General features: G+C 49.3%; 1 protein-coding gene across 16 annotated transcripts in view; it reads left to right on the forward strand.

Annotated features, from left to right (window-relative positions):
* Window positions 1–27,023, forward strand: part of LOC147122327 (ecotropic viral integration site 5 protein homolog) — a 260,882-nt gene that overhangs the window by 116,610 nt on the left and 117,249 nt on the right. For all 16 annotated transcript variants that reach the window (XR_015077732.1, XM_085983320.1, XM_085983326.1 and 13 more), the window contains 2 exons: window positions 21,302–21,460; window positions 23,459–23,605. Coding sequence is in view for 15 of the 16 variants with exons in the window: in XM_085983320.1 (XP_085839446.1) it covers window positions 21,302–21,460; window positions 23,459–23,605 (306 nt within the window). In the remaining variant the exon portion in view is untranslated. The remainder of the gene's footprint in view (window positions 1–21,301; window positions 21,461–23,458; window positions 23,606–27,023) is intronic.

The following is a 27,023-nucleotide window of genomic DNA, read 5'->3' on the forward strand; positions in this document are numbered from 1 at the left end:
GTAAACAAAAATGTAGATTTCAGTCGCACAACTGTTACCATCGTTCCCATCCAGAGTTCTCTGCCATCTGGGCAGTTAATACTAGTTTTAAGACTTATTGTTGGAGAGTTCGACATGACTGAATGGACATGTTTACAAAGCGTACTTTGGTGAAGGATAGAATCTTCTTGAACTTATCTCTTTGAGGACTGTGGTAGAATTTCACCAATTACAATATGGAAAGAAACAATTAACAGTGGAATACTGTTTTGAGTATTAGTAAATGTCTTCAATCAAGTTGACTATTCACACACACATGATTTAGAAAAGACCCCCAATAGTTTAAAGGTGAAGGTAGTCCCTAATGTAAGGTATATACAGGCCAGATGGTTTCAGGTTGAATTCTCTCTCTCTCTCTGCCAAATGAGCTGAATAGTTGAAGTGCTGCTAAAGGGATCAATTGGCTCGAGTTCTTCTTCCTGATTGCTGTCTTTTAACACTTGCTAGAAAGTGTTAATATGCAAGTGTCAGGTGAAGATGGGATTGGACTTTGTGGAAGATGTCCTACCAAGACTTGCTGACTAGGCATTTTTTTGATCATCAGTGTGTCTGACTTGTGCAGACTCCATCACCATATTTTGGGAGTTTCCAAATCAACCCTATGAGAAATCCTGTCCAGGAGTACCCGCTCTCTTTATACGTCCCCGAAGCACAAGTGCAGGTTGACAGTAAGGGCTTGGGTTTGCCCCCCACCTCCCAAAGTGTGCACCGATGTACTGCAGGAGCTTACCCCACTGAATGGTGATACAGTTGGAGGTGTAGAGCTTCAATAGCTGCTTGCTTCTCCTCAACCTAATTGTGGTAGGCACATAGGCCTGGATATCTAAACATTTATTTTCATACTCGGCCTCAATGTTCTCTTGGGAGGGCTATACTGGAGGGCTAACTTTGTAACCATACCCAGTAGGAGTTGGTGCCTCCAGGAAGAATGAAAAAGGGGAGAATTTATATTAAAAAAAAATAAAAATAAATAATAATAATTTAGAGAAACAGTTAAACAGTAGTCATTTGTGACCTGCCATTCCGTAACTGTTCGTGTGGTAGCCTAGTTGGTTATGGTACTGGATTAGCAACCTAGAGGTCAGGAGTTCAAATCCCACCACAGCAAGTTGTGAAACTAAATTCAACAAATCTGTTAATCCGGCTATCACCGGAAAAGATGACCACGACAGCTGCTTTTTTTTGTCATATAACTCAACTGGTTTACTAATGTCCATCAGGGAAGGGACCTGCCACCCCTACCTGGCCTGGCATATGTGTAACTCCAGTCCCACATTACATAGTTGACTCTTAATGCTCTCTGGGAAATGAACGATGGGCAATAAATACTACCTTGCCAGTGTCGCCCACATCTCAAGAACCAATATCATAAAAGTGAGTGGAATGACTGTGACAGTATGCAGTTTCCTTTACTCTTAAGAAGAAATGAGCTCATTTTATAATGCTCTGTCTAGACACGCACTTGAGATTTCTGAAGTCCCCACTAAGAATTATGTGGGACTTTATCTGGTGGTTATAGTTTCAATCAGCTACTTTTTTTTCAAATGAAAGTTGAAGAGTTCATTAATTCATATCTTTAACTGTATTACCTTTTTGGTTCAGCAGGTGGCAGAGAGGGTACTGTTTGGTTAACTGAGGATTTAATACTGCTGGACATAATTACCAAGTAGCCAAAACTGAAAATCAAACCAATTTTTGTTTGTGGTAGTGAAAAAATATTAGTGATGTTTGGCGTTTAATGGATAAGTGAGGTACACAGACCAAACTGATAGACGATTTATTTCTCTTGTAAACTGGAGTGCCATCATGTTAATTAGTTGATACTGTGAACAATGTGATTGAGTATGTACAATTTATCTGTATTTTTATGATACTTTTATAATGCTGTAGTGGCCAATGTGTGCATGCATATGTTTTGGAAAGCATTAGCTGCAGCTTTTGAAAGTTTGTAATTGATGCTGAAGTCATTTTATTATTGTCTTTGACACTGCCTGAAGCAATCATCTTGGACCAGGCTCCAGTTTTGATCTCGGTTGATGCTGACAGCGATGCACATCAGGGAGAACTCCCTTTTCCCTCTCTGAAATCACTCCTGCCCTCTTTCTTCCCACCCCAAAGACTATCTGATGGACACCAGCATGGTATGTCACAGAAAGTCTGCATAGTATAAGTCTGCCTTTGTAAAATGGTTACCATTGTGTATCCTCCAGCTGGGCAGCAACATTTGCAGATCCTCTGTTTCAGTTCCACTTGATTTTAGCCTGAGAAGCAAGTGGAATAGCTCACATATTTTAGGTGAAGATGCTGGGCAACACGACTTCCTTCAGGGGCTCTCGGGCACAAGAATCTGAACTCCAGCACTCCTCTCTCTCTGACTTCACTCACTTCTTGGTTGATGAGCGCACTGGATCAGAGAGGGGAAATTTATCCAGGGTTACCATTATCCTGTAACTTCTGGATAATTTGCATTTATGGACATAAATGAGGGAAGGATTGGGCTCCTGATGCCCCCCAACCCCCAAGGTTGAATGTCCTGTTAAGATTTACTTTCTAGGCTCCCATATGAAGAAAGCCCACTTTTATGAAGTGGCAGCACCCGTGGAACTTCACCTCAGTAGGAATCAGAAAATAGACTCTTAACAGCAAACGGTTGTTAAAATGAAACCAAATGAGGGATGGCAGTTGTAGCATGTAAACTTTGGAAAGTAGCGCTAGGTTTAGAAATAATCCACTATAAATAAATCACCACTGTTGAGCTTCCTTGCGTGGGATAAACTGATAAATTGGCAATTTCCAGTTCGACTTGTTATTGCTAATTTTATTTATATATATGTTAACATTTTTAATTAGTACACAATGCACCCCTTTGATGCACTAAAAGATTGTAGCTTTTACATGTGTTAAGACCTAGTAAATGAGTTGAAATAGTTTACATAACCGTTGAGATTTAACCTCATGAAATGTTGGAAACTAGCACTATTTGGAATGAAGAAGAATGATAGTCTAAAATCTTTTTTGGCAAGTTTCTCCCCTCCTTTGTTGAAGGCTCCATCTCTTGCTGGGGTATGGCTTGACGGGTGCCTTGTCTAAGTGACCATTCTGCATTTACGACTGAGTGTTGACAGATTAGTCAGCTATGGAAGACATCACAGTTAAGCCCAAATCTGTTCAAACTCGAGATCGACATTTTGCAGCAGGAGTCACTGAATGGAAATAAGGACTGGGAACTCTGGCTGTTTTTTTAACCCTCCCTAGCCCAAGGGCACCTCAATTTTTACCCAGCTAAGATTAGCTAACTGACCCCAGGACATTCTGGTCTGAATGGCTTAGTGTGACACCAAGTTGTGCCTTTATCAACTGAGCCATCAGGACAGGCGATAGATTAAGTATTAGCATAATCACTTGACTTAGTTTTATATTTTTCGGATACATTACATTGAGTTCCCAAGTGTACTTTCTTTTGAGGTTACTTATCTGATAAATTTCACAATTCAAAAATTCCGGTCCACAAATACTGCAATACTGGGAAAATATAAATGCACAAAACCTAAACAATGGCAAATGAATGTTCTGGTAAATATTTGATATTTTATTTCTTTAGAAAAATTGAGATATCTGTCATGAGATTTGCTGCCAACCCAAAAAAGCAAAAATTAAACTGTCCTGCCAACTCCAAAATTTATATTGTGAGGTAGTGACAGTATATAGAGTGATCTCAAGGCAGTAATTTAATTTAATGTGCTGTTGTAAGCCATTTGAGTTTGCTTGGTTGGTTTATAATTTCATCTGAATCCTGAGATAAGATTGACAGTCACTCCAGGATATGACTATTAAATGATGATTTGAATTGTCTGTGATGCGGTGATTTGGTCAAGAACAATTATTCAAAGCTATAATTTTCGAATTCTGCTCCGGGTAATCTTGTTCCCTCACTCCACAGAAAGAAAACTTGTCCTGCCATTATTACTCAAAAGGTCATCTACACAGCCACTAAAAATTGATATCTCATTATATAGCCTAGGGTGAAGTTCAAAGAAACTTGGACATCTTAGTAGATTAGGCACTGAGGGGGAGAAATTGGGTGAGTAGCGCCACTTGTTAGTGCCTAAAGAGGCAGGCAGTGGCTGTAGCGCCGCTGGCTGCGCCTCCCGTGATATTGAGTTGGGGCGATAATGGTGGCCTTAGCCTTTTGCGCTGCGCCGCCACCGATGACGTCATCGGTGTGCGCAGCGCCCCGTTCGCGATATTTGGTAGCGAACGCCGCAGTTGCGCCGTTCGCTACCCGCGCCCGGTTCACGGGGCCTTACTGTGCCGGCAGCGGTGCAAGTTAAGGTGGAGGTGCGGGGCGGCCGCCTGCCAGCACCTCCATCCCCGGCCTCCTGGTCCCCCCCCCCCCGCGGCATTGCCGGCTGTTTCCCGAGAGCCCGTCACTTCTCCACGGTGCTGGGCTCGTTTGCCGGCACTTGCGACTGGGGATCGCGCTGTTGCAGGCACCTCCCCCTTAACAGTGGGAGGAAGGCCTGCAGTACCGCAGTGTGTGGCGCTGCGGCACGTTGCGCTGCGATATTCAGTTTCAGCGCCCTAAGAGGGATGCGGAGCGCCTCGAGCCTCGCCCCGTGTCCCTCGAGGGGCAATGAAACTGAATATCTGACGATCGCTGAAGCCTCAAACGCTGCGCTAAATCCTGCGTGTAGTATCCGAGTATATAAATAATACACGGACTGCGGGAGAACAATAATAACAGGTATTTACTGAACGGAGGGTACTCTTTTATTTGGACCCCCAAAAAAAAAACCCAATTGGACTGTAAATAAACAAAAGTTCAACTAAAACTTAACAAATCAAATTAAAATTTGGTTTTCCGGGTTGATAATGCACTCCAGTCCCCGCGGCGCCCACCGGTCGTGGAAATACTCAAGCGCGCCGGCGGATACCGCGTGCTCCATCTCCAGGGCCACCCGGGCGCGAACATGGCCGCGGAAGAGAGGCAGGCAATCCGGCTGGACGACCCCCTCGACCGCCCGCTGCCTGGACCAATCGATGGCTCTTTTAGCCAGGCCCAGGAGCAGGCCCACAAGGAGGTCCTCCAACCTGTCCGCTCCCCTCCGCACCGGGTGACCGTAGACCAAGAGCGTGGGACTGAAGTGCAACCAAAAATCGAGGAGCAGCCCCTTCAAGTAGTGAAAGAGGGGCTGCAACCTCTCACACTCCATATAAACGTGAAACACGGACTCCTCCAGGCCGCAAAAAATGCAGGCGGCCTGGGAGTCCGTGAACCTACTTAAAACCTTATTGCACGGGACCGCTCCGTGCAACACCCTCCAGGCCAAGTCCCCGATTGAACAAGGGAGGACTCCCGCGTAGAGAGCCCTCCATTGGGGACCACCGCCAGTCGGCAAGACGCCACGCCAAGGCGTGTCCGGACGGTAGACGTAGATGGCAAAGTGGAGAGTGTGCAGGAGCAGCCCGTACAGGAAACCCCTCCGCACGGAATGAAAAGGCACGGCGGGTATTTCCTCGAGACGGCTCAAGTTGTGAGGCGCCGGTTCCCGAGGGGAGTTTCGGGGCCGTCCGAACGGGGGTAAGCTCGGACGGGATCGCCCCACGTGCTTGAGCCGCCGCGATACACCTAGTGGAGTCGGGGCCCAGTGCCGCTTTCACCGATTCGATGGCTTCGACCGCGAGCCGGATGTTGACCCAGGACAGGCGCCGCGCCAGCTCCTCCGGCGCCATCCAGCCCGCTCCTCCGCCATCGAGCAGGTCCCCGACTCTGGTCACCTTGCCAGCCACAGCCCTACCCTCCGCCAGCCGCCCGAACCCGTGTTCGTGGAGGTGCGGATTCCTGAGCAGCGGCTCCCGAAGGAGAGCCGCCGCTCCTGACGGGGGAGAGCTCCGCCTGGAAGCGACGTAGTTCCAAACCCATAGTAGTTCCTGGTAGAAGACAGGCAGCTCCCGCAGGCCGGCACGCCTGCTGCCCACTTTCGCAAACAGGAGCTGCGTGTCGTAATTGAGGCCGTGCAGCTGGCGGAAGAAAAACGTCGCCAGCGCACACCATCTCGGAGGATTCTCAACGTACAGGTATCTCTGCAGCGTCTGAAGACGGAAAGTCGCAGCCTGGGTGCGAAGGCACACCAGCGCCTGACCGCCCTCCCTAAGCGGGAGACACAGAACCGCAGCAGAGACCCAGTGCTACCTTTTGTCCCAGAAGAAGTCGATGAGCTTCTTCTGCATCTTGGCGACAAACGCAGGGGGAGGGATCAAAGTGACCAACCGGTACCACAACATGGCGGCCACCAGCTGGTTTATGACCAGCGCTCGACCCCTGTAGGACAACACTCGGAGCAGTCCTGTCCAGCGTCGTAGGCAAACGGTGACTTTGGCCTCCAGCTCTTGCCAGTTCGCCGGCCAGGTGTCCTCGGCAGGGCTAAGGTAGACTCCCAAATAGAGGAGGTGCGTGGTGCTCCAGGCAAAAGGCCTGAACTCCTCCGGCAGGGAGTCCACCCGCCACTGACCCACCAGGAGTCCGGAACATTTCTCCCAGTTGATCTTGGCGGAGGATGCGTCCGAGTAAATCTGCTGGCATTCCCGCATCCTCCGCAAGTCAGTGGGATCCGTGACCGTGAGGAGCACGTCATCGGCAGAAGCCGAGAGGACCACCTCCACGCCCGGCCCTTGCAGAGCCAGTCCCGTCAACCTCTTCCGCAAGAGGCGCAGGAAAGGCTCCACGCAAATGGCATATAACTGACCGGACATGGGGCATCCCTGACGCACCCCCCTCCCGAAGCGAAGGGGCGCCGTCAAGGACCCATTAACTTTAATCAGACACTCCGCGGCGGCGTACAGAAGTCGGATCCGGGCGACGAAATGCGTCCCGAACCCGAATGCGCGCAGAGTCCCGAAGAGATACTCGTGATCCACCCTGTCGAACGCCTTCTCCTGATCCAGGGAAAGGAAGGCGACCGACAGACCAGCCCTCTGGGAGTGGTGGACCAGGTCCCGGACCAGATGGATGTTATCGTGGATGGTCCGGCCCGGGACCGTGTAGGACTGGTCGGGGTGGATCATGTGGGCCAGCACGGTGCCAAGGCGAGCAGACATGGCCCTGGCAAAGATTTTATAGTCCGTGCTGAGGAGGGAGACCGGGCGCCAGTTCTTAAGGAGGCGGAGATCGCCCTTCTTAGGCAGCAGGACAATGACCGCCCTGCGCCAAGAGAGGGGCATCTCCCCGGTCGCCAAACTTTCCCCCAGGACCCACGCGCAGTCGCCCCCCAAGACGTCCCAGAACGCCCTGTGGAACTCCACGGTGTGGTAAACGACTGTTATTGTTATTCACTTGTTGCTGCACACTGTTGTACCTATGCATGCCTCAACATGTCTCGGCTGGCTCCACCCACAGGCCCAGGTATAAAGGTGATTGACCTGCAGCCCCCTGCCTTCTTGGAACCCAGTCAACCACGAGAGGCATGCTCTGTTCTTTGCTAATAAAAGCCTTTAGTTACTCTCCGTCTTTTATGAGTAATTGATAGCGCATCAATTTTATTAGCAAAAACAAAATGTCGACAAACGCTGAACAGCAGGCTGCTGCTGCGAGCCCGCAGACCAACATGCCTGGACCTAGACCCCCAAGAAGCGGGTTCGGCTACCAAATTCGCGCATTGCCTGCGTTGCTTCGAGGCCTACCTGCAAACCTCAACTGTGACCCTGGACGAAAACAAGTTGGAAATCCTGGCCTCAAAGGTGAGCCACCAAGTTTATACAATAATCCAGGACGCGACGACCTACGCGGCGGCTATCGATCTGCTAAAAGGGCAATACGCACGCCCGGTAAATACGGTCTATGCCAGGCACCCCTTAAGATCCCGCAGACAGCAGCCCGGGGAATCGGTGGAGGCCTTCCTACGGGCACTACGGATACTCGGCCGAGACTGCGATTGCAAAGAAGTACCAGCCGCAGCACACACGGAGGGACTGATCCGAGACGCTTTCGTTGCGGGTCTAAGGTCCGACTACCCCCGGCAGAGACTGTTGGAAAAGGGAGAAATGGACCTGAGAAAGGCAGTGTCCCCCGCGCTCTCGCTCGACGCGGCCCACAGGAATATGGACGCCTTCTCCCCTAACCACTCCGCAACGTGGACGCCACAACCTTGGGTCATGGGACCGCCACCTTCAACTGCTGCTGCGATGTCCAAGGCACAGAAATGTTATTTTTGTGGCCAGGCAAAACACCCCAGAGCACGCTGCCCGGCGAGAAACTGCGGGAAGAAAGGACACTATGTCAGCGCCTGCAAAAGTAAAACCGCTAACGCCAGCAGCGCCGCGTGCGAACCGTGGGGGCAGCCATCTTGTCCGCCATCTTGGGCTCCCCCAGCCGCGTGAGGATCGGGACCATGGGCGCCGCCATTTTGTCCGCCATCTCGGACGTCTCCAACTTCAACCACGGGGGACCTGGACTCAACCACCGCCTCATCTGACGACCACATCGACTCGCTCGACTATACGCTGGCCTCCGTGACGCTGGACCAATCTCTCCCTCATCAACTGTCCAGGTCCATGATGGACATTACGGTAAACGGCCGCGCCACAACTGCCTTTTTGACAGCGGGAGCACGGAGAGCTTTATCCACCCCGACACGGTGCGCAGTTACTCTCTCCCAGTCCTGCCGACGCGACATCGGATCTCTTTGGCTTCCAAAGCCCAGTCAGCGGACGTCGGTGGCTACTGTGTAGTGACCCTTTCAGTAAGGGGCACAGAATACAAAAATTTTAAACTCCTGGTCCTGCCCCATCTTTGCGCTGCCGTTCTACTGGGGTTGGATTTTCAGTGCAACCTTAAGAGTGTCACATTAGCGTACGACGGACCCCTCCCCCCACTCTCAGTCTGCAGCCAGCAGCTTTTAAATCGCCCGCCGCGCAACATTTGCAGCCTCTCCACCCTTAAAGTCTCCCCCCCCTCCTTGTTCGCTAACCTCACCCGCGACTGTAAGCCCATCGCTACCAAAAGCAGGCGTTACAGTGCCGGGGATAGGAGCTTCATTAAATCCGAGGTAGCAAGACTCCTGAAGGAAGGGATTATTGAAAGTAGCACCAGCCCATGGCGAGCACAAGTGGTGGTAGTGAAGACTGGTGAAAAACAGCGCCTAGTTATTGACTACAGCCAGACGATCAATCGCTACACCCAGCTAGATGCATACCCACTCCCCCGCATATCTGACATGGTCAATCAGATAGCACAATACCGGGTGTTCTCGACGATTGATCTGAAGTCGGCATACCACCAGCTCCCCATCAGGGCTGAGGACCGCCAGTACACAGCTTTTGAAGCTGACGGTCGTCTCTACCACTTCCTCAGAGTTCCCTTCGGCGTCACCAACGGGGTTTCAGTCTTCCAACGGGAGATGGACCGGATGGTCGACCAGAACGCGCTCCAGGCCACTTTCCCCTATCTAGACAACGTCACCATCTGTGGCCGCGACCAGCAGGACCATGATGTTAATCTAGAGAAATTCCTCCGTACGGCCCAGCGGCTGAACCTAACATACAACAAGGACAAATGTATGTTTCGTACCAAGCGCCTTGCCATTCTTGGCTGTGTAGTGGAGAATGGAGTCATCGGCCCCGACCCCGACAGGATGCGCCCCCTTATGGAGCTCCCCCTCCCCCACTGCCAAAAAGCACTGAAGAGATGCCTAGGGTTTTTCTTGTACTATACTCAGTGGGTGCCCAACTATGTGGACAAAGCCAGACCCCTCATCAAGTCCACCTCCTTCCCCCTGACAGCAGAGGCCTGTGCAGCCTTCACTCTCCTAAAAGGAGATATTGCGAAGGCCACAATGCACGCAGTGGATGAGTCCATCCCTTTCCAAGTGGAGAGCGACGCATCCGACTTTGCCCTAGCTGCAACCCTTAACCAGGCGGGGAGACCCGTGGCCTTTTTCTCAAGGACCCTCCAGGGCCCCAAGATTCGACACTCCTCTGTCGAAAAGGAGGCCCAGGCCATTGTGGAAGCTGTGCGACATTGGAGGCATTACCTGGCCGGAAAACGGTTACCCTGCTAACTGACCAGCGTTCAGTAGCTTTTATGTTTAATAATAAGCAGAGGGGCAAAATCAAGAACGACAAGATCTTGAGGTGGAGAATCGAACTCTCCACCTACAATTACGATATCTTGTACCGGCCCAGGAAACTCAATGAGCCCCCAGATGCCCTATCACGTGGTACATGCGCCAACGCGCAGGTCGATAGACTGAAGACCCTCCACAATGACCTCTGCCACCCGGGGGTCACCAGGTTTTTTCACTTCATCAAATCCCGTAACCTGCCCTACTCCATCGAGGAGGTCAGGACCATGACCAGGAACTGCCAAATCTGTGCCGAGTGCAAACCGCATTTTTATAGGCCAGACCGAGCAAGCCTGATCAAAGCCACGCGCCCCTTTGAACGGCTGAGCGTCGATTTTAAAGGGCCCCTCCCCTCCTCCGACCGCAATGTGTACTTCCTCAACATAATTGATGAGTACTCCCGTTTCCCGTTTGCCATCCCTTGCTCAGACATGACCAGTACCACGGTCATTAAATGTCTGAATGACCTCTTCGCCTTGTTCGGCTTCCCTAGCTATATTCAACGTTGGATGCTGCACCATCACCGCCGCCACCATGATGATCAGGACGGCATACAAGGCCACCTGATAGACTTACTTACACGAACCTTTAGTACACTTCACCCCGCCGGACTCAATTTTAAACAAGGGGTGAATGTGGTAAACCACTGTTATTGTTATTCACTGTTGTTGTTGTTGCTGCACACTGTTGTACCTATGCATGCCTCAACATGTCTCGGCTGGCTCCACCCACAGGCCCAGGTATAAAGGTGATTGACCTGCAGCCCCCTGCCTTCTTGGAACCCAGTCAACCACGAGAGGCATGCTCTGTTCTTTGCTAATAAAAGCCTTTAGTTACTCTCCTAACTCTCCGTCTTTTATGAGTAATTGATAGCGCATCACACGGTCAGCCCGTCCAGCCCTGGGGACTTTCCCCTAGAGAGCTGGCGGAGGGCGCCGGTCAGCTCCGCCAGGCTTAGCGGAGCGTCCAATTTTTCGGCGCCCTCCGGGCCGACCTTCGGCAGGTCCTCCCACAAAACTCTGCGCGCATCCTCGGTGGACGGATCCGGAGAGAACAGAGCCCCGTAATAGGCGCGGGTCTCCGCGCTGATTCCCTCCGGATCCGAGACCAGAGATCCATCGTCGGCCGGCAGCCCCAAGAGCTGCTTACGGACCCCCCGTCTTTTTTCCAGCGAGTAGAAGAAGGGGGAGCCGCGGTCCAGGTCCCGCAGGAGCTGGATCCGCGACCTCACGTACGCGCCTCGGGACCCGACGAGCTGCAGGTCCTTCAGCGCGCCCTTCTTTTCTTCGTACACCTTCCGCAGGGCTGGGTCCTCGACGACCTGACCGAGACGTGACTCCAGGTCGAGCACCTCCTTCTCCAACCGCCTGACCCGGGCCTCCCGCCTCTTGGTCGCGTACTCCTGACAAAAGAGACGGATGTGAGCCATGCCCACATCCCACCATAGCCTCAAGGAGGGGAAGCCCCCCTGCTTCCTTCTCCAGTCGGCCCAGAATCGACTAAACGAATCCCGGAACCGTGCGTCCTCCAGCAGCAGGTTGTTAAAATGCCAGTACGCGGACCCCCCCCCCCCGCGCGCAGCGGAGTGAGCTCCGCCCACACCAGGTGGTGGTCCGTGCACGGCACCGGCCGCATAGAAGCCGCCGGAACGCAGGATACGTACGCCCGGGAAATGTAGAGGCGGTCGATTCTGGACCCTCCTCCTCCAGACCTCACGTAAGTGAAGGCACTGGAGTCGGGATGAAGATTTCGCCAGACGTCCACCAAGTCGAAGGACCCGACCAGGTCCCTCAACTTCTCCATCGCCGGCGGGCATCGCGGGGGACCCGTACGGTCCCTCGCCTCGAGGGTACAGTTAAAATCCCCCCCCCCGAGGATGACGCACTCGTCCACGTCGATGGAGCCCAGAAGAGCGGACACTTCTTCAAAGAAGCGCACTTGCTGCGCACCGGCCTGAGGGGCATACACGTTCACTAGATGGAGCGGCACGCCCCCCAGGCGAACAGTGACCTGGAGCAAGCGGCCCGGCACGTGCTCCTTGACCCCCAAGATCTCCGGCTGAAAATGCGGGGCCAGCAAGATAGCCACCCCGCTGGAATTGTTGGAGAGGTGACTCATGCTGACCCCTCCTTGCCACTCCAGGAGCCACGTGGCTTCGTCTCCCGGAACGGTGTGGGTTTCTTGCAGGAAGCACACCGCATACTTCCCGTCCCGAAGGACCGAGAAGTTATTGAATCTGCGGCGCGCCTCCCTGCTGCCGTTGATGTTGAGGCTGGCTATGGTTATCTTCATGTCAGAAGCATAGTGCAACCTCTACCTACAACTAACGGGGGGAGGAAGCGCAGCCGCTAGTCAGCCGCCACCTCCTCAGCAGCCCAGTGAGAAATGTTCTGAGCCGACGCAGCTCAAGTGGGTTCACACCCTCGTCCGCGCCCATGATCTTAACGGCGGCGCGGACGGATACAATGAGCAGCGCCAGCTCCGACCACCTGTCGAGGGCCAGCCGGACCTTCCCGCGCCGACCCAGGCACGTGGCCATAAAATCCCGGAGTTCCTTTACGGGAATGAGGGGAGACTCGGCAAGGGGCACGAGGCCGTCCACCGCCTCATCGGCGCCGGAGTCCGACTCGTCCTCCGTGCCCATCACCGAGTCCCCATCCTCCTCCAGGGGGTCGTCACCAGCGGCCGACCCGTCCACCGCGCAGTACGCAGCGAACGGCTCAGCCGCAACAGCCGGCCCCGCGTCCGCCCGGATCCCACCCCCAGGATCGGTGGCGGAGGAATCCTCCCTGGGCTCCTCCGGGGGCGCTGGGCCAGAAGACGGCGGCAGCGGTTCGGAGCCCCCCTCCGCCTCAGACGCCAGATTGACCGGAGAAATCGGGGAGAACACAAATCCGAACTCCCCCAGGACGTCCGGCGCCCGAGACACAGTCAGAGGGCCTTCCTCTTCCGCGTCACCGGCCTCTGACCCGGCAGATGGGGCGTCTTTGGCTAAATCCTCGACCAGGTCGAGCAGCCCCTGGGAAATGTCCGGGCCGCTTTGGGCGAGCTCACTTTCTTCGAACTCGCCCGACCCAGACCCCAGGCCGCCCGACCCGTCGAGGGGTAACGGTACCAATAGATAGTCTATTTCAGCCGCGGGTTGTTCCGCGACCCCCCCCACGGGCAGGGTCTCGTCCCCATCCCCGGGAGGCATGTGCTGGACAGACACCTCTGCCTCAGCCTCCCGAGGGACAGGCGACCCCTGCCGATCGCCGGTGATGGTGACAGCGGTGGGGGGGGGGGCGCAGCACCCGCGGCGGGCGACGACTCCCCCTGTTCGGAGGGACCCTCCTCCTGCTGGTCCTCCTCCTCTTCCAGGGTGTCGCGCCTTTTTAGCGCGGAGGGAGCGAGGGAGACCTCCATGCCTACAGGGGCCTCCTCCTCTGCTCCCTCCGGCGGAGCAGGTTTGTCGGGTTCCTCGGGCCCGAGCCCGGCCGCAGGTATTGGCGTTACCGCTGCGGCGGTCGCGGCCACAGGCTCGGGCACGAGGCCCCTCCCGCTCGCGTCTGCCCCGACCAACTCCACAATGAGCACGGGTGTCAGGGGCACCAGGTCCAGGGGCTCGCCCTCCGCGGGGGGACCCACCCCAAGGTGTTTCTTTTTTCCCCGCGCCTTCTTTGCGGCCGGACGCACTCCCTCCCCCCTGCCGGAGGCCTTGATGGCCTCGGCCTCCGACGACGACCGCGCATCAGTTGTTTGGGGGGTGCGGCCAGACCCGGGGAGAGGAGCGGCGGCGGCACCAGCCTCGGCCACGCCAGACGATCTGGCGGCCTTTGAGGCGGGGCAGTTCTTTCTAATGTGCCCCACCTCCTTGCAGGCGTGGCACCGCACACCGTCCAACGTCCAAAAGGCGCGGTAGGCGGTCCCCTCGTGGAGGACAACGAACGCCCCGTCAGTGTCCTCCTCCCGCGCCAGCTGGATAAATAACTGGCGCCGGAAGGAGAAGACGTGGCGAAGGCTGGCCTCCCGGAAGCCGAGCGGGATAGGCGTGATCCCTGACCTCCCCTCCCCAAGTTGACTCAAATAGGGAAGGAGGAGCTCACCGGGAATATAGGGCGGGACGTTGGAAATGATGATCCTCTGCGCGGTGGCCTCGAGAGGATCCACCGGCAGGAAGGTCCCGCCCACGGTGAGCCCCTTGGTGACAGCCAGGGACACCGCCCGCTCCGACCCCAGGAAGAACACAGCCTTCCCATACATTTTCGAGGCCGCAACGATGGCTGAGGGGCCGACAACCCCAGCCATGGCTTTGACACAGGCCTCGATGGTCATAGTGGGGTGAGTGTAGCTCTTCACCCCAAGCTTTTTGGTTATCAGTCTAAATGGTGACGGAGCAGCGGGAGCAGCTGTGGCTGCCGCTCCCGCATAAGTCTTGGCTTGCCCCGCCACCGGCGAAGATGTAGTCGCCATTCTGGGCTGCTTTTTTAAGGGCTACACTCGCCCCAAGTCACAGGCCTGAAGGTTTTAATGGCCTCGGTATATTTTTTTGTCCTCTATTGAGCAGAGGGAGCTGATTAAGATGAGGACACACCTCTCCCCTTACTGATTTAAATTGGGAGAGGGGCCCTCTGCCCTCTGCTCAATAGGCAATTAGTAAAAAAGGGATGAAACTGAGGTGCCTTAAAGAGACAGGCAGAGAGAGACAAAGAGGGGGGGGGTGGTTGGGAAGGAGGGAGGCCTCAAAGGGCAGTGTTGCCACTCAGGATGGTGGGTGGGTGTTGGCAGGGGTGCACTCTCCGATGGAGTTAAAAGTCTTTGGTGGTGGTGGTCTTCTGGCAGGGGGAGAAGATGTCTTCACCTGGAAGAGCTGGAGAAGCCCAGGCTCAGTCCTGCAACAGGTCTTAATGATGTAATTGAATGAAATTAAAGACTTCACCTGGGCAGCTCCAGCTCTCCCAGGGCAGGCAATAGAAGGGATGTTAATTAGTGGTGTGTGTGGCCTAGCTTTTAACAAGAGCCACACACACACACTACACCCCTTGATGATCCGGCCTTGCTTCTTCTTTTCTCCCCCCACCTAAAATACAAAGTCTTGGGAGAGTGCCCCAAATAACACCCACCTGTAGATGTTCCGGATGAAGTTTTCTTCCCTCCTTTCAAGCAGTTGGTTTCTCTCCCCTCTCTCCCTCTCCTGAAGTGGAGGCCAATTTGGGGAGGCAGTGATAGAAAAGACCTCTCCCCTGGTTGATGTTGATGTAGGCCTCCTTTCTCCTTCTCCTCCTCTGTCCTCTCTCTCCAGGCACCTCAGCTGTATTGATGGTGTTGGAGGAGGTGGAGGTGGTGATCTAACGTTCTCCTCCACTACCTGGTCAGGAGACCACCACTCTCCACTCTCTTGCTTTGGCAGCTCCTTATCCTTCTGCTTGCAGCTGCACAGCCAGCAATGCTGTGAATGAGGTACAACAGAGGGTAACTTAAGACTGACGTACAGAAGCCTACTATGGCTTTATATACAGGGGTGGTCACTGCCGGTACTGCAGTATAGAATCAGTTCTCTTTAAAGGTACATACACAACAATCCCTCCCCTTTTAGATACACAGTACATAACATTCATTTAACAACTAAATAATAACTAATTACAATTACAATTTTTCTCTGTACTATATACATCAACTGAAATAATCATTTATAAGTTCAGTCTTTGAGGAGGCTTCCTGATCCTGACTGGATAGCGCCTTTCTCGAGTATCCTGTTCTTGCGGCGGAGTTGATTCTGGTTCATTGTCATTGGTTGGTTCGTCAGCTTCCGATACCACTGCTTCTGAGGTTGACGCAATCTGTACTTCGGGTTGATTACCAGGTGCACCTGCTCATGGTATGGGTTTGGCTTGTTCCTGTGACTCTAGAATCTGGTCAGCATGGCGTCTCACGATGCTCTCTCCAACGTCCACTGTGTACATTAGTGGTCCCTGCTGTGTGCATATCGTTCCTGGCTGCCATTTTTCTGTTCGGTAGTCGCGGGCCAAGACTGGTTGCCCTATCTTGAAGCTCCTGGTTGGCTTCTCATTTATGTGCTGGAATTGCTTATCCTCAACATCTCATCTTATGTTTGGTTTGAGCAAATCCAGGCGACATCTTAGCCTTCGGTTGAAGAACATTATGGCTGGAGCTTGGTTGGTGACTGCATGTGTCGCATTCCGGTAAGCAAACAAGAAATTATCCACCTTGTGTTGTAGTGGTATGTCGTCATTATGCATTGCCTTTATTGCCTTTTTAAAGGTCTGAACAAACCTCTCAGCCAATCCATTTGTGGCTGGATGATATGGGGCAGATGTGTAATGCTTCACACCATTATTCCTCAAAAACCTCCGGAAATCCTCTGACACAAACTGTGGCCCATTGTCGGAGCAAATCTGTTCTGGCAAGCCATTCCTGGCGAAGATGGTCCGTAGGACTGCAATAGTTTTCTCCGTGGTGGTGGAGGACATTTTGATGACCTCTGGCCATTTCGAATGGGCGTCCACAGCGATTAGGAACATTGAGTCCATAAATGGACCAGCAAAATCAATGTGTACCCGTTGCCATGGAGATGAGGGCCACTCCCATGGATGTAATGGGGCCTGTGGTGGAGCGTTTTGGACCTTCTGGCATCCTGTGCATCTCTTGGTCATATCCTCGATTTCTTTATCGATTCCCGGCCACCACACAAACGCCCTGGCTAGGCTCTTCATTTTTACCCCTCCCAGATGACCCTCATGAAGCTCATGGAGCACTCTATCTCTCAACTTGGGTGGAATTACCACTCGGGATCCACACATCAAGGTCCCCCGGCACACTGACAGCTGTTCTCTCCTTGGCGAGAATGCTGGCAACAGTGAGTCGCCATGTGCTGGCCATCCCTTCACCGTCAAATCATAGACCCGAGAGTGTGTCGGGTCATTTCGTGTTTCCTTCTCTATACTTGAGTTTGTAACAGGTAGACATTCGACTATGGTCACATGGAATATCTCAACAGGGTCCACTGCAGGTGCTTCCTCTACCGTAGGCAACGGTAGGCGCGACAGCCCATCAGCGTTTCCATGCTCTTTCGTACCCTTGTACTCTATGTCGTACTGATGTGCTCCTAGAAAAAGTGACCATCTTTGCAGCCGTTGTGCCGTCATCACCGGAACGCCCTTCTTTGGGTTAAAAATGGAGACCAGTGGCTGATGATCAGTCAGTAGGGTGAATTTCTGCCCGTGCAGATAGTGATTGAACTTTTTCACCCCCCACACCAGGCTGAGAGCCTCCCTGTCAATCTGGGCGTAGTTACGCTCGGCTGAGGTTAACGAGTGCGACGCAAAGGCTATTGGCCTCTCTGAACCGTCAAGGAATTTGTGTGACAGCACCGCTACGATGCCGTAGGGAGACGCATCACATGCTAACTGAATCGGTAGTGTTGGATTGTAGTGGGCCAATACTTCTTTTGAAGTGATTAGGCATTTACATTTCTGAAAGGCACGCTTACACTCATCACTCCATTTCCATGTTACTCCAGTTTGCAGCAGGGTGTTCAGTGGGTGCAGAATTGTAGATAAATTCGGCAAGAACTTATGGTAGTAGCTCACCAACCCGAGGGACGACCTCAGTTGCGACACATTTTCCGGTGCTGGAGCCTTGACTACAGCCTCAATCTTGTCCGGCGACTTATGCAACCCTTCCTCATCAATCATGTGGCCACAATACGAGATTTGTCTCCTGAAGAACTCGCATTTGGGGCGGTTGGCTTGTAGCCTATATTCCTGTCATCTCGTGAGCACCTGCTCCAGGTTGGCAAGGTGTTCACTGTCATTTTCGCCCGTAACCAGGATGTCGTCCAAATAACACTGGGTCCCCGGGATCCCTTGCAGAACTTGTTCCATCGCCCTCTGCCAAATAGCCGGGGCTGATGCTACCCCGAATACCAGTTGATTGTACTGGTAAAGGCCTTTGTGAGTGTTTATCATGAGGTATTTCCTAGATGCTTCTTCCACCTCCATTTGTAGATACGCTTGGGCCAGATCAATCTTTGTAAAGCGTTTCCCTCCAGATAGTGAGGCGAAAATATCTTCTATCCGTGGAAGTGGATATTGTACTGTGTGCAGGACTGGGTTCACAGTTACCTTGAAGCCCCCACAGATGCGAACCTTCTTCGGTTCCCCAGGCGTGCTGCTCAATGATTTCTTCATTACAGGAATGATGGGTGTGGCCCACTCGCTCCAGTACACTTTGGACAGCACACCCGTACGCTCCAGACTCTCTAGCTCTGCTTCAACGGCTGGGCGGATCGCGTAAGGTACCGGTCTGGCCTTGAAAAATTTGGGGTTTGCGTTACCTTCGATTTTTATCGTTGCCGTTACTCCTTTTAGAGTCCCAAGTCCTTGTTGGAACACGTCTTTCGTGTCAGTTAGAATCTTTGACAGTCGTCCAGGTGTGACGTCATCATCCTTTTTATCAGTCACAGTTAGCGCCTGAATGGAATGCCAATCCAATTGTATTTTTCGGATCCATTCACGTCCCAATAATGGTGGTCCTCCATCTGGTAGTATATATAGATACAGTTTCTGTGTTTCCTTGCCGTTGTATTCAACTGGCACCCTTATTTTTCCTCTGGGGTAGACTTTTTGCCCCGTGTATGTCTTCAATACAATGGACGTGTCCTTCAAGGGTATGTGTGGGAATAGCCGCTCATAGTCTCGTCGATTCATGACAGTTAGGGCTGATCCTGTGTCCAATTCCATCTTTACTGGGGACCCTGCTATCATGAGGGTGACCCAAATGGTTCGGTGATCCTCCTTTGCGATCACGTTGTGTAACTTTAGACAACTTAGTCTCCTGCTCCCGGAGTCCTTATCACTCTCCTGATCTTCCGAACTACTGTCTGTCAATTTCTTTACTTTCTTGTACTTTTCCTTAGTAGTTCTTGTAGTGTTGGTTTTCTTTCCCGACCTGCAGACTCTTGCTATGTGTCCCATTTTCCCACATTGCCTGCATACTTTGTCCTTAAACCAGCAGTCCTTCTGATCATGGGTTGTTCTGCCGCAGCGATAGCACTTTTCTGCTCCATACGCCATTTTGTTAGCGCTGTATTCTTGTGGTTTCTGTTGTATTTCCGCAGCTCCCCGTGCTGCTGCTTCGTAGGATACTGCCACGCTGAAAGCCTGTTCTAGCATCAGGTCCTTTTCTGAAAGTAGTTGTTTCTGGGTTCCTTCACTCTGAAGCCCGCAGACAAACTTATCCCGTAAGGTGTCTGCCAGTCCTGCTCCGAACTGGCAGTGCTTCGATAACTTGCGTAGTTCCGTAAGATAGTCAGCATTGCTCTCATCTTTGTGCTGGTTTCTTTTATGGAACTTGAATCTTTCTGCTATCAGCAGCGGTGTAGGGTTTAGGTGTTCCTGTAAGGTATTAACAATTTCTTCAAAACTTTTCTCCATTGGTTTAGCTGGGGTAATTAAATTCCGCAATAGGCTGTACGTTCTCGCGCCCATCAAATTTAATAATACCGACGCCTTCTTTCCATCGGCCACCTCATTTGCCTTGCAGTACACTTCAATTCTTTCCACATACGTGGTCCAGTCTTCTACCTCGTTGTCAAAAGCAGTGATACTGCCACTTTTCAGCATCTTGGGTGATTTAAAATGGCGCCTCCCGCGCTTTTTCTTCTTCCCCAATGGATTAAAATGGCGCCTCCCGCGCTTTTCCTTCTTCCCCAATGGAATAAAATGGCGCCTCCCGCGCTTTTCCTTCTTCCCCTTGCTGCCACGCTGCTCCTAGCGTTCTGCAGGGTAATGGCGGCGACCCGCGGCTTCGGCGCGTCTCACTTTTCCTTCCCCTTGTTTTATTTTTGTTACGCTGCCCGGTTCTTGAGCACCGACCGCGCCCTGTGCGCTCCACCCTCTCTCTTTTCCTCCCGACGATGCTGCACGGCCCCTTTGCAGAGCCGCTCGATCGAGCTCGAGCCCGCCGCAATCCAGAAGGGTCAGCGCACTACCTGCTACCAGCACGATTTGCTGGAACACCTTGACTGGGGAGCCAAGCCCAGCTCTCCACAGCCTCTCCTGCAACTCTCCGAACTCTGATGGATCCTTGGGCGGTTGCCCGCGGTCGACGCCTGTTGTTCTGACTTCAACCTCCAAAAGCTTCTTCTCAGGGAAAGATCCCCGTGAGGTGATGCAGTACTGCAGGTGAGTTCAAACCTGTTCGTCGCCAATGTAGTGTCCGAGTATAAATAATACACGGACTGCAGGAGAACAATAATAACAGGTATTTACTGAACAGAGGGTAACTGAAGACTGACGTACAGAAGCCTGCTATGGCTTTATATACAGGGGTGGTCACTGCCGGTACTGCAGTATAGAATCAGTTCTTCTCTTAAAGGTACATACACAACACTGCGCTCAGGTGACTTGCGCCACTTTGGCGCCCGACACCAATTTCTAGGCCTGAGTGTGTCCAAGCAATGTAGAGCAGTAATCAACAATGTTAATAGAATTATGGAGTCTGTAGACCAAACAGCAGAATACAAGTCCGAGGAAGTCCTATCAAACTGCTTTGTGGTGCTGTGGTCCGATCACTTCTTGAGCACTAATACTAATTCTGGTCAGAGTCACGAGTGACATATTCTAGTGCTACAGACAGTGAAGAGAACAGGCACTAGTGTCAAAGGTGGACTCATGCCAGTCCACGACGAGGAGTGTCTGAGGGAAGATTGGAGAAACTTGGGCTTTTAGTCTTAAAAGGAGGCATTGGAGAGGCAGCCTTATAGAGGTATATAAGATTGTAAATCTGAAAAACTGAATTATGAGAGTAGGACAAGATGACATAGGTTCAAATTAGTAAAAGGCAAATTTTGGTACTCCTGTATTAAGATGCTCTTCTTCACACAGAGTGATCAATACATGGAATGCATTTCTAGATAGAGCAGTGGAGGTGAAAACCCTGGAATCATTTTACAAACAATTGTATGTTACAATTGGTGGCCGGGGTGGGGTGCTTTAGGGTCTTTCTGAATGGATAGCCTAAGATAGCTCAAAAGGACTTCTGCATCAGTTGAAAAATGGATGTGGTCTAAACTTCGCTTAAGTCAGTATGTGTACCCACAAACAAATTATGGAAATTTATTCCAATTGTCAAATTGTCTCTAGCGTTATCTGGCTAGAACTACTGGCAGGTGGAAAGACTCGCCACGGAGGAATGCTGTAAACGAGCTGCAGGACGAACTGATGACAGTGCGCCTTAGAGGAGCTGAAACACAGGCTGAACTGAAAGAAGCTAAGCAAAGGATGTTGGAACTTGAAACACAGGTATAAACAGCTGCTCATGACTTTCACGAAGTAGAGTTTGCTATACAGGTTTAACTTCAAAAAGAATTATTCCTGTAAATTACAGCGGGGCTTGACTCAAGCACGCGAAAGGTACTTTTTGCAACAGAACCTACATTTGTAGTTTATAAAGAATGCCAAAATTTCAGAAAGCTCCTGTATCAGTCTAATAATTCAGTGACTTGATACTAATTTAACACAGGTTTATGATTGGTTTCTGTTTATCCAGACAGCCCAGGAAACACCCCTGATGGGATAAGTGAATAATTTCTAGCACTGATCAACTTTGTTAATTCCATTATTATATTGTATTAGACAGCATTAATTCAGCATAATGTAAATAATCATATGCACAAAGTTTAACAGTTATTTTGCATTTGGGTAAATTCTAATTGAACTACCAAGCTGGATTTGTGTGTTTGGCGCATGCCTTGATTACTTCCTTTGTCACAGTGATTTATTGAAAGGATAATCGGATGAGATACTGTTTGGCGCAGGGTCCGATACTTCAGCTCACTCTGAGACACACATTTGAAATGGACTGAGAACCAAAAGGGTTGTGATAGCAAGAATTAATTAAAATAGTCCTTCAAGTATTATAAAAAATAACATTACAAGTATGCTATATTCATCCAGCAGACCTTTCTTATTGGATTAAATATACAATTTGAATTATTGAACCTAAGGTTTGTAGATCAGAAATCTTTGATATACGAATTAGCGGAGATTTTGCAAGATGGTAATAATCGGGTTTAAGCTTGCTGTTTTGCCTATGGAGATGGCAACACTGGCAGATGCTTTCAAGTAGATCATCTGCCTACCTTGGCTGGGATGGGGAAAGGAAATTACTTTTTTTTTTTAAAAAGCACAGAAAAGAGAATGTGTGTAATGCCTGAAGAGCCATTGATATAACTCTATCTGTCATATAAAGTACATTTCACGTTAGCCCGGATTTTGCTGTAATAATAATGGCGAGCGCCCCGTTATTGCTGGGTAAAACCGACAGACTTCTGGCGTCCATACATGCATAGTTAAATGCGAAAATCCGAAAGTTGCTGTCCGAGATACCCTGCTCATTCACGGTGCACTGTTGCCGTCTTTGCCGATGGAATCTGCACAGAAATCACTGTTAAAGCATGAACTTAAACTAATTGCTCACTATTATCGCACTAAAGACAGATGAAAAACTTCAGCCTTGTTCATTCAGGAGTAACTGAGTTTTTAACAGTATAGTAAGTCATAATTACTGCTGAACACTTTCTCTGGCCCTGAAAAAAATTAATTTTACAAGTGTGGAGTCTCATTCTCTCAGAAGAAAATTAATGTTGCAGATTTGTTGTTAAAATAAAATTAAAACATATTTAACATTTTTGTTTTTCTATTTGTTTCTCCCTTAATCCCATGTGTATGCCCCAATCTTTATTTCACTTTCTGTACAATGATTGATTTAAATGTAATTTATATTTCCTGTTTTTTACTTCCTGCTTTGCTGTCTGTGAGGGTTCTTCAATCTGATTGGTTGATCAGCCTCACTGCTGCTTGACCTTTTCACAGACGCCACATATCTCCTGTAGAGGGCGCCAACTTCAAACTGACGTCTGATAAGCGGAAGTCTCTGCTCTAGAGCCCGCTTAAACTTTGGGGCAGCTTTTTTCGAGGTGAATGGCAAGCGCTGTTCCTTCGCCGCTGACAGCAAAATCCGAGCCATTGGCTTTGACAGACTGCCATTGACAGCAGTTATAAATGAGTATTTCTCCCATAAGAAGGAGTATGTGGAAAGGCTACATAAATAAATGATATACGTGAGGGAAAGAGGATGTAAATTCCTTCAGAAATATGAATAATCTTCCAATAAATTGAATTCTGCAGGTGGAATGGGAATTAAGAAACCTTGCTATTAGAAAAGTTGTTGATGTGAATTTGAAGTTACAGGTTCTAATTTTTTTTTGTTTATCTGTTTTTAACTTATCAAAATATCAGAACCAAATCAGCAGTAACCAGCTATGTCGAGCAGAGAAGGAGTGCAATGGTCTACATGAGAAGGTGCAATATCTCTCAGCCCAGAATAAGGGACTACTCACTCAGTTAAATGAAAGTAAACGAAAAATGGCTGAGATAGACTGCAAGGTACAGTATATGGAGTATATAGTATATCAAATAATCATAGGTAGAAAGTTTATGCCAACCAGCTGTCTTCTGAGTGCAATTTGTCTACTTAGTTCTACATAAATTTGAGGTAGGAATGAACATTTTGAGGTGGTTGATGAGCTTTATTTGAGAAAGTCATGCTCATAATAGTAACAGCTCTTAAAAAATGGACTTCTGCAAAAAATAAGGTATAAATCAGACATTAATCTGAGTTCAGTTCCCATCTTGGTAAATTGAGGTCTGGGAATTTATAAGCTAACAGCAGAAAAAAAATGACCATAAAAGGTGCTGGATTGTCATAAAAACAAACTGGTTCACTAAAGTCTTTCAGGGAAAGGAACCCGTCACCCCTACCCAATCTGGCCTACACACAACTCCAGTCTCTCGTTACATGATTGACTGTTTATGCCTTCTGAAGTGTCCTAATTATAATGACCCATCACCACCTTCTCGAGGCAACCAAGGATGGGCAGTAAATGTGACCTTGCCAGCTTCACCCACATCCCAGGATCAATTTTTTTTTTTTAATTTGAAAGGTAAACTAGTGTAGGTGAATATGTACAGAAAGTAGTTTAAAGTGGTTTGCCTAATTATGTATAACACTGTATTGTGAATATAGATTAAACACGAGGTGTGTCATATCTTTACATAATTATTCTTGGGAGAACTTGTATAAATTATTCAACATAAAAAGGAATCAGCTGCAATAACTGAAAATCTGAATTAAAAATCAGAAATGCTGGATAGTTTAGCATTTAGCAATTGAAGAGGAAAGCTAGGTGAACTTGATTTTAGGATTGGCCAAAGTAACAATGGGTGTGTCGAGCAGGTGAAGAATGGTCGGTCAGGTATAATCATCACGAGTACAGAGACGCACGTAATTGTCCAGGAATTTTTTTTTTAACTGGCAAAAGATAAAAATTGCAGGATGATGTACAAAGATCATTTAAGTCAGGCTGTGAAAAGACATTAGAAAGATAAAGGGTGAGTAAAACAGCCGAAAAATAGAGGAGAGCAAAGTAGAATGTTGATGAAAATGTAAGAGACAGCTAAGATTTAAAGTTGTTAAAGTTAATGTTTCGATTAGAGGGCTGCAGATAGCCTGGGAGAAAAATGAAATTCTATTCACGAAGCTTACTTTGAATTTTTCCAACTAAACTCAATGCTTGTGCTGATATTGTACTAGTATTTATCATATTTGTCCTTTCGCTATCCAGCTCTAACAGAGTTTCTACCCAGAACATTAATCTACTTTTTTACTTTTCAGATGATTATTTCCAATATTATTTGTTTTTATTTTTATATGTGATTACGCTACCATGAAATTAGTGCTCCCTTAACGCTCCTTCCCAAGTAGCATCAATGAGCAGTACCGCAGTATTAATTTAGAATGTAACTTTTTTTATTAAAAGCCTTTTTGTTATCTTATCAACTTTGCAAAGTGGTTATACAGGAAACTTTTTTTTTATCTGGGGCCGACGTGGTGCCGGTTCATCAAAAATTCAGGATCACCGAGCGCTATAGTAAAAGATAGGAGGGCCGAGAGCTCCATATAAAGCGACAAACCCTGTTGCTTAGCAACAGGTTCAGAACAATGGCCACAAGTGTCTCTGTAGCTTAGCAACAGCTGCAGCCACACCCTTGCACAGCAACAGATGGGAGGAAGGCAAGTAATATGAAGTATGAACCTACTCCTGAATTTTTCTGGTTATTTAGGTGCCAGTAAATCGAAAGTTTCCTGTAGTATTTTGCTAGCTGGCTGAATTCTTTGTTTTCTGCATACCTATTTTGTATTCTCTTATCTTCTCCCTACCAAGCTTTAGAATAAATTGATTCCCCTTTGTCCAAATATAAATTGATATAGGAAGCAAGAAAGACTTGCATTTATATAGCGCCTTTCATAACCACCGGACATCTCAAAGCGCTTTACAGCCAATGAAGTACTTTTGAAGTGGAGTCACCGTTATAATGTGGGAAAATTGTAGGTGTAATGTACTAATTTGTATAGTAAAGACTTATGACTCAATTTAGTTTTTAGCGCTTTTCCTGGTATTTTGATTTTACTTTTGAGTACAAGCCAGAACAGTAAAGAGGCAACCACAGATATATTCTCATAACAATGAAAATCATGATATCCTGTGCATAAGTTTTTGTCTCTTATTTAGAGGACATATATAGAAACATAGAAACATAGAAGATAGGAGCAGGAGTAGGCCATTCGGCCCCTCAAGCCTGCTCCGCCATTCAATGAGGTCATGGCTGATCATCCAAATTCAGTACCCGGTCCCTGCTTTCTCCCCATATCACTTGATCCCTTTAGCCTTAAGAAATATATCCAACTCCTTCTTCAATATATTTAATGAACTGGCCCCCATCGCCCTCTGTGGCAGAGAATTCCACAGGTTCACCACTCTCTGGGTGAAGAAATTCCTCCTCATCTCAGTCCTAAATGGCTTACACCTTATCCTTAGACTATGACCCCTGGGTCTGGACTCCCCGGCCATCGGGAACATCCTTCCTGCATCTAGTCTGTCCAGGCCTGACAGAATTTTATAGGTTTCGATGAGATCCCCTCTCAATCTTCTAAACTCCAGCGAGTACAAGCCCAGTCGACACAATCCTTCGTCATTCCTGCCATCCCAGGTATCAGCCTGGTGAATCTTCGCTGCACTCCTTCCATGGCAAGAACATCCTTCCTCCTATAAATGACAAGTATAGTGTGCTTTAGTCACTAGATTTTTACAGCTTTTACAGCTCTTCTTGCTCATTCTTCCATCCCTTGCTTTGATTTTCTTTCCTTTTTGTCACTTACTGATTTTATTCTGTTGCTCAGTTGCTTCTCGAAATATTATAGGTTTTTATTTTGTAGTCAAATCATCATCATTGGATATAAATGAGCATGATGTATAATTACCACATCTAGTTTTGTGCAAACTTTAGTTAGAAATATCTTCTTTTACGCTTTATGGAATGTTGTATCTCATTCCATTTACTTTTATGTTTCCTAAATGGAATGAAAATGTGTGTGTTGGGAGAAATGAAATCCAGAAATACTGTGATGAGGATGAAGAGTGCAGCAGAGAGGAGGTCGGGTGGATTACTAAAATGGTTCAGGGCAAGAATGATTCTGCGGGGCTAGTGGAGATTTTATTCCAATACCCCCATTAGTTGGCCTACCAGGATTGAATGTTGTAGGGGATGAAACTGCAACGATGCTGCCAAGTTGCCAACAACAGATGATGTGCATGGTGAGAGAAGCAACAGTTTTGTGTGTGTGTGTGTGTGACATATATCAGTTGATCAATGGTCAGTTTGTGTAGACATTTCCGTCTGTTACAATAGATTATTTTGCACCATCTTAAACTTTCTGTAGTCAAGTGGTGCATTTTTGTTAGCT

This window comes from Somniosus microcephalus, chromosome 3, assembly GCF_052327205.1.
Source record: "Somniosus microcephalus isolate GS21.2 chromosome 3, FLI_Smic_1.0, whole genome shotgun sequence".
Classification (NCBI taxonomy): domain Eukaryota; kingdom Metazoa; phylum Chordata; class Chondrichthyes; order Squaliformes; family Somniosidae; genus Somniosus; species Somniosus microcephalus.